The sequence below is a fragment of the Sceloporus occidentalis genome, unplaced genomic scaffold, assembly GCF_023333645.1.
Source record: "Sceloporus occidentalis isolate IW3139 unplaced genomic scaffold, rSceOcc1.0.p SCAF_105, whole genome shotgun sequence".
In the NCBI taxonomy this organism is placed as follows: Eukaryota; Metazoa; Chordata; class Lepidosauria; order Squamata; family Phrynosomatidae; genus Sceloporus; species Sceloporus occidentalis.
In genome coordinates, this window is record NW_028317085.1 from 3,345,745 (window position 1) to 3,353,634 (window position 7,890).

Sequence of the window (7,890 nt, forward strand, 5' to 3'; positions counted from 1 at the left end):
ATAGAAAAGGTTGTCTTCACGCTTATGCTGAATGAAACAAAAAAACAAGCTTGCATGCAGACACATATTATAATATCTAATGGAAAGAAAAACACTTAGCATTCAGTGCATCATTGAAATGGCCAAGGGAAATAAAATAGAAAAAAAAAAAAGAAAATTCTCGCACAGGAAATTCACGCAAATCTTATCCGTAGTCCTTACATTTCCCTTCTGAACTAATCCTTAATACACTAAGCTTCCTATGTGTCAGTGCTAATGTTCCTGATTCTCCTGAGCAATACCAGTCACCATGAGCAGATTACAGGCCATAAATTGAACACTCAGAACATTGCTTGTTTGCCCCGTGTACACACCAACTAGCTCGCTGGATGAGCCATCTGAAGGGGCATTGCAATAGGCATTTCGGATATCCCACACGCGAACAGAGTTATCCATGGACGCAGAAGCAATCAGGCTGCTGTCTGGACTAAACGTGAGGCTGTTAATGTTGTCCGTATGTCCTCTTAGTTCCTTATAAAGTGTCCCTGAAGCCAAGTCCCATAATTTTAAGCGCTGATCTTCACCAGCTGAGGCCAAGTACTTACCATTGGGGGAAAAAGCAAGGGCCATTACTGAGCCACGATGCCCAGTGAACAGCCTTACAGAATTCCCCTGCTGAGAGCTCCACAACCTCACAGTTTTGTCAGCGGACCCAGTGGCAAGGTAGTTGGAATTAGGATGGAACTTTATGCAGTCCACATCTGCTAGGTGCCCAGCGTATATTCTCAGGGGGAACGTCCGGTCAAATGACCAAAGCCTTGCTGTTCGATCATGAGACCCGCTGGCGAAAAACAGGCTACAGGGGCTGACATCCAGGTCCCAGACTGGGTATGCATGACCCTGGTACAGTACAGTATTGGTGAAGGTTCTGAGATCCCAGTAGCGAATGGATGTATCCTCAGAGCAAGACAGAAGTCCAGAGCTGTCCGAGAGAAAGCGTGTGCTATACACCGGCCCACAGTGTCCCCTAAGTATCTTCATTTCTGTTCCTGCCTGGTCATCATCCTCAACCTGTAAGAACAGAAGACACACCAAAGTAACATACCTGGAACTCTTTAACATAAGTTTAAATGTTCAAAAGGCCAAGTGCTTGTGTAACAATATCTGACACATCCAAGGAGTAACAGTATGTAATATATATATATATATATATGTAATATATATATATATATATATATGTAATATATATATATATATATATATATATATATATATATATATATATATTGTATAAGAAAAATCAACATTTTAGATAACGTTTAGTAGGGCTGTTAAAACGGTGAATGGTTTGCAGGATAAAAATGACCAGGAAAGACTAAGGGAGATCAACCAATATAGCTTGGAGGAAAGAAAAAAAAAAAAAGAGAAAGAGGAGATATGATAGAAACACGAAGTACAGGATGAATGTTTATTTCTAATGAGGAGAAATGTTAATTCAAGAAGTCATAACCATAATCTAAAACCCTAAATAGGGTCAAAGGCTTGGGAAGGAATGGCAGGAAGTTTTACTTTACTGAGAGGGTGGTAGGTAAGAGGAACAGTTCCCCAGCAGAATTGGTAGAGGCTAATACAGTGAGGGAATTTAAACATACTGTCATGAATCTAAAGCAAGGACTGATTAAGGTGTGAGTCGTCTTTTGGGTTATCCTTCTAATGCAATGTAAACATTGAACTTCTAGGCCGTATATCATCATACCTCTTCCTCTAACATATCACAGGCCAGCCGAATACGCGACACATCAACTCTATGTGGCTCAGCTTTTAGTTTCTTGGACTGCAGGCTCCACAGCTTCACACAAGAGTTGTCAAAGCCACCAGCCAACAGTTTGCTGTCTGGAGAGATCTCCGCTGTGTTCAGCAGCTGCTCAGTGTTGTAGAAGGCATAGAAGCAAATAGTGGTGAGTGAGGGTGGGCCATCTTTCACACGCTTTATACAGTCCTGTAACTGTTCAAGCGCCACCTCGTTTTGCAGAATGGGAGCTGGGACATCTGGTGGATCAAGACTGTTGCTCTCTCCACGTGACGATGACCCACCGCTTGAATACAGTTGGTACTCGGTCCTTTTGGCCGGCTGCACATCCAGTTGGATGTGTTGGGTGATGGCTTTGCACAGGGCAGTGTTGTTTTCGCTTTGGAGGTAGCGCAGAAGGTAGTTGTAGCTGTCCTCTTGGAGGCGGACCACATACTTATTATCCAGAAAAGCTCTCAATTTGAAGTTGGAGTGGATGTCCTGCATGGTCATGGTGGTCTGAAGCTGCTCGATGATGTCCTTCTGGGCTGGCTGCTGCAAGAACATACCATGGAAGCGGCTGTAGAAGCTGTCCACTGCACTTTTCAGGCAGTTCTGCACCATGTCCAAGTGGAGGTAGACAAACAGAGGGTAGAGGAGGTTTGTTACTTCACGGCTCTCACTTGTGTCTACCTCTGCAGGATTTTGAAGGGAAAAGAAATGCTTATTAGAAATTACCTGCTCTGCTTTTATTTTATTATTGCCACAATTACTTTGGCTGTGAAGCAGATGCTTCGATGAGTTGCCAAATCAAGTGAAAAAAGACAAAGTAAAATAATAATGTATTCATGAAGCTGATAATTCCATAGCCTTTAAAACAGTGAGGTAGTAAAAGAGGTGAATGTAATTTAGGAATTATTTATGGAGACGGACAGTAACCTGAAATAGCTAGTAAGACAAAGCACATAAGACTACTCTGGAGACAATATGTATGAGTTAGAGATTTCTTGTAGCTGTATCCTTCATGCTGTAAATATGTTTTGAAGATTAAAGCCATGGACACCCATGTGTATCAGAGCTTTGACATCCAAAACTAATGTAAGCTTGTATGCTAAATTTGCTGTTAATTTATCATTCCGAAATCTTGCTTTTCCCCCCAGTAATTAGATACCAGCACCAGGCAATATATTCATGTCTGAAATAATCCAGAGCTGATTAGGTGTTTTAAAAAAAAAAACAAAAAAAAAAAAAACCCAAAAAAAGTGCTAGATCTCAAACTTGTATCCCAGCCCTGTTTAAAAGACGTGTTTCATTATGTGTTTCATTATGTTATAATTACATTTTTTTTCTTTTAACTTAAACAATGTTTGAGCAATACAGCTTTAAGCCAAACACTATTTATTATAGGTACAGTCCAAACAGTCTGCCAGAGTGCACTACATGATGGCATTAACGTAGACTTAGGTAGTCAAACAGTATACCTATTTACGTAGTGTCATTAGCTGCAGTTTTGATATCACGTCAGCAGCTGGTAGCGGCCATACTTGAATTTGTAAACTTTCACTCAACTCTCTTTTGAGAAAAAAGTCAGTGAAGGAACGGGGTTGACTTTGGTGAGTTTAAACATTTCACACCAGACTTTAATAAAAGAAAGATTCAAAAACATACGGAAAAACTTACAGGGACCATATAAAACATATATACGTACATGCATACGGACAGACCTGCTCTGACAGACAAGTTACGGTGGGATTCTGCCATCACTAGTAGTTTTACATTCAGAAACAAAAATAAACAGCACATGCAAATATGATTGTGTTGTGTTACAATACATCTTTAGCTCTAGCTACTCCTAAAGGATGCCGTATTGTATTAACCATCCGTAACACGATATACGTAAAAGGTCTCACCTAAAAGGAAATTCCGTAGCCGGGCAAATTGCACTTCATATTGCTGAGGTTCAACCTGGCAGGGGGCTGAAGATACTGCATTGGCACAGCTGGATTCTGTTTGGACTAGTGGAAGTAAACACAACAAAAATCATTATTGTCTTTAATGAGTTTCCATTATCTCAAAGACAAGTTTCCTAATTTATCAGTGCCTGCATTCAGCTGCAATATCCCACACAGGGAATCAAAAGTCACTGTATGCAAGTCAACTGGATTTCCATTCAGATTCTGATCAAACATACGTAAGGCAATGAATACATGCACACTTATATAGTAGCATAAAGTGTGCAGCAAGTGGCTGGAAACAGAGTCTCTGTGGATCAATGTTTAAAAATGAAGGCATTCTAGGGGATTATGCAAAATAGAGCCAACCGTTTCCATATGCACTCAGTAATAAGACTGGTAAAAAGGGAAGTAGCTTTTCCTTCCAAGAAAGCTTAAGTGCTTTCATTTATTTGCATCCACTGAAGAAACCACCAGAAAGTCAACATAATTAACTAGTTACGTCATAACATCACTTACGTCAATGTGTAAGTGTGTTCATCGATGATCTATTTTGCTAAATGCATACTAAATGATAAAAAAAGTATAGGGCTGCAACTAACGATTATTTTAATAATCGATTAGTTGGCCGATAATTTTTTCGGATAAAAAAAAATGCTATTTTTTTTTTAATTTAAAATAATGTAATAAAAACCGTACAATTTAAACTTTCATCTCTTTATCGCAATGGCATTTCTCTATTCACCTTCTTATTTTACTGACATAATAAAAAAAGCTACAAGAACCCAAACACAGTGTTTCTCAAACTAGGTTTTAATACAAAGTTATTAGTAAATATTAATTCATATGTTAACTATTTTTCATATTTAATAAAAACTATGAGAAAAATGCCTTGTTTATATTTTCTTTTATTTACCAAACTGCCCCCAGTTATGCACATCTGACCCCATATATGCCTTTTACCTCCTATATGCCAGAGATTCCACTCTGCCCCCGATATGCCTTATACTCCTTATATGCCAGTGATATGCAACTGAGCCCCCTGATATACCTTTTATCCCCAGATATGTCTTATGCCCCCGATATGCCTAATATCGATATGCCTTATACCCCCTGATATGCCTAATATCGATATGCCTTAACTTCCAATATGTCACTTGCCATATTCACCACTCTGCTTCCCCCAGATATGCCACTCTGAAATTCATTATACCCCCCGTACACCACTCTACCTCCCCTATACACCACTCTAACCCCTAGATATGCCATTCTACCTCCCTGAAATTCATTACACCCCCATACACCACTCTGCTACCTGGAAATTCATTATACCCCCCATACACCACTATAACTCACCCATACACCACTCTGCCTCCTCCTCCCTCCCATACACCGCTCTGCCTCTCTCCCGACTCCCTGGGGTTTTGTGAACCTCCGTTGCCGACAGGCACTTTCATCGCAGCTTCATAGAAGCCTCAGCGTAAGTGAAGGGCAGTAACGGAGGCTGTCTGTGCACATCGTGCAGACCCCCACCAGCTGACAGAGAGGATGATCCTCTGCAGGAGATCTTGATTCTCTGTCAGCCGGTGGGGGTCTGCACGATGTGCACAGACAGCCTCCGTTACTCACCTTTACTTCCACATCATGTGATGCTGCCACTGCATCGTAGGAGCGGAAGTGGAGAGGAGAGACGGAAGTTGTCTGTGCGCATCGCATGGACACCCACCGGCCGACAGTGAGGGGAATCTGGATTCTAGTGTTATAATCTGATCTCTGTTTGAGGTCGGATTATATTAGGAGAGGAGTTTTTCAGAGCATTTGCTCTGAAAAAAAAACTTTTTATAATCGATAAAAATCGATTCGACTAATCAATAATGAAAATCGTTGTCAATGATTTTCATTATCGATTTTATCGATTAGTTGTTTCAGCCCTAAAAAACTATTTAAGTTACAACTGGCTTTCCTGCATAATATTGTCGTAAAAATATAGGTACCAATGTAAATATCGGTGGGAACATATCCATGCTGTGTCTAAGGGAATATATTTTATATACTTCAGAACTCTACAATTTATTCTTAAATGTTTATAGACTTCAAGGGACACTCCAGCCATCATATGCACTTTAGCGCATATAAAACAGTTGAGAGGGCCCTTTCCATTGAGTCCCTTCGGGAAATGCTTGGGTGGGATTCATACCCTCATGGCCACTTCCATCAATGGGAACGCTTTTCTGCCACCGAGTGGCTACTTCAGGCAGCTTATCAAGTGGCAAGAATTGTCAAATCTCAGAGGTGTGGAGCTTCTACCTCAGATAAGACCTGATTATATTATTTTAGAAGAACGCATACTGAAGTACTGGTATTCTTCTTTAGTGGGGCTGTCAGGGAATTTGATGGCAGATAAGACCCATTTGGTTCATTATTCCTGCTGTAAAGACTGGTCTTAGATTCAGTATAGCTTTGTGTCTACCCCATACTAGTTTAAATTCCCTCGTTGTATTAAACTCTACCACTTCTGCTGGGAGGCTTTCCAACTTACCTGCCACTTGCTCGGTACAGTAAGACAGCCTGAAAAGCTATTGTCTGTTTTGGCAGCAGTTCATTAGTTCTGACCGCCTTAGCAAGGCAAGGAGAAAGAGATATTCTCTCACGACATTAAATTGCCGTGAAACTTTAACTCAATAGTTTTTTCCCTGCATTACCCTAAAATAAACTTTATTTCCATCGTAAGTAGAGTTAGAAACAAATAAGCGTGAATCTTCCTGTCCAATGGAAATTTAAAGTATCTTACCTGTCAGATTAGCCGCCATTTCCTCTGCGGTCTGGCTTAGTCGCAGTCCTTGCTTCAGGGACCCTTCTAGATCGATGTAGTGGCGACGTCTGAGGTAGCAAGTTACAGCCAACTGAATCTGCTCTGTGCGTACACGCTTCATTGTCTTTAACGAGAACAGTGTGCATTGTTAGACACATATATATATATATATATATATATATATACCTTAGATTTTTCACATGCTAAAAAACCACCTGCGGACGGCGCAGTTTGCAGAAGAAAAAAAACATTACTTTTCTGTAAAGTAACCTGTTACCCAGTTTTGCCTTACATTGCAATAGACAGCCTTAACAAAGTACTAATTCATAGAAGTGCCTTTTACCCGCCCAAATTACTTCAGACAAGACATAAGAAGGGTAATAAGCAAGAACAGGGGCATTAAATTACACTTTTTTCAGTATTTTTGATTAGTAATATGTAAACAGAAATCCTGTATTTTAGATTTTCGTTAGCGCCAATTATTTTTGTAGGATTTTTCTTTACAATAGATATGGACCCAGTGTTACCACAGGCAAGGGGCTATAGGGCTTGGGCGCCAATAATAAATTATAATGAAGTGCAGGAAATAGGCTGATATTTACACATGACAGGTCTAAAGCCAAGCTCCTTTTCACAAAACCCCCATTATGTGACAGGGCGGGCGGGCAGCAGCAGCACATAGGAGTCTTCGCATTATTACCCCCCCCCCGTCCCCCCAGCAGACAGGAACACAGAGGAAGGAGCCCGGCGCTCTAGACACCGTGGCCCCCCCAGTCCATACATTACATCCACTGGTCACGGACTCACCGCACATCGCAAGGATTTCCCACCCGCAAGTACAGGGTGCTTTGGGGTGTGACCAGTCGGTGCCTTGGCGCCGATCAGGTTTTCTTGAATAGTTTACCTAGCGGCTCTCGATCCTACTCTTTGCGTAGTAATACAAACCGACCCCCAGTACACTCCATTGCGGTTTCATGACTCACAGCAAACGAACGAAGGAAGAAGAAAAAGAAAAAAAAAAAAAAAAGCCGAGCTTCAGAACAGGACGACACTGGCGCATAGCGACCGAGCGCGCAGGTGACGCACCACCTTCCTGCACGCTCCGACCAATCACCACCTTGGTCTTCGATGTCGTCATAGGTGTGCGCTTCAATCAGAGAGGGCTGTGTTTCGCCGTCCGTGGAGACAGCTACACGTTACACGTGCTGTCACCGTGATCATCGCTGTATGGATTTACTGTGAAAACAAGGTTAGTTTAGATGGCAGATCTATGAACAACTCAGGGGTGTTTCGCTTGTTCAGTCCTTATATATTCGCATCTAGTAACGAGTCACTAGTTTTAAAGTAACCACGTTATT

General features: G+C 41.3%; 1 protein-coding gene across 1 annotated transcript; it reads right to left on the reverse strand.

Annotated features, from left to right (window-relative positions):
* Positions 1–252: 252 nt before the first annotated feature.
* Positions 253–6,653, reverse strand: LOC149283417 (TAF5-like RNA polymerase II p300/CBP-associated factor-associated factor 65 kDa subunit 5L). Its single transcript, XM_089497643.1, has 4 exons — positions 6,512–6,653; positions 3,679–3,783; positions 1,736–2,463; positions 253–1,050 (listed from the first exon to the last, which is right to left on the reverse strand). Exons 1-4 carry the CDS (start codon positions 6,651–6,653, stop codon positions 253–255), a joined length of 1,773 nt encoding a protein of 590 aa, XP_089353769.1.
* Positions 6,654–7,890: the final 1,237 nt, after the last annotated feature.

What these genes read in the sequence shown, in the direction of transcription:
- LOC149283417 (XM_089497643.1), bottom strand. Translation starts at nt 6,653, where the DNA reads ATGAAGCGTGTACGCACAGAGCAGATTCAGTTGGCTGTAACTTGCTAC. An exon ending in AATGGCGGCTAATCTGACAG is followed by an intron (nt 3,784 to 6,511) that starts GTAAGATACTTT and finishes TACTTCCACTAG; the next exon opens with TCCAAACAGAATCCAGCTGT. An exon ending in GCTACGGAATTTCCTTTTAG is followed by an intron (nt 2,464 to 3,678) that starts GTGAGACCTTTT and finishes AAAATCCTGCAG; the next exon opens with AGGTAGACACAAGTGAGAGC.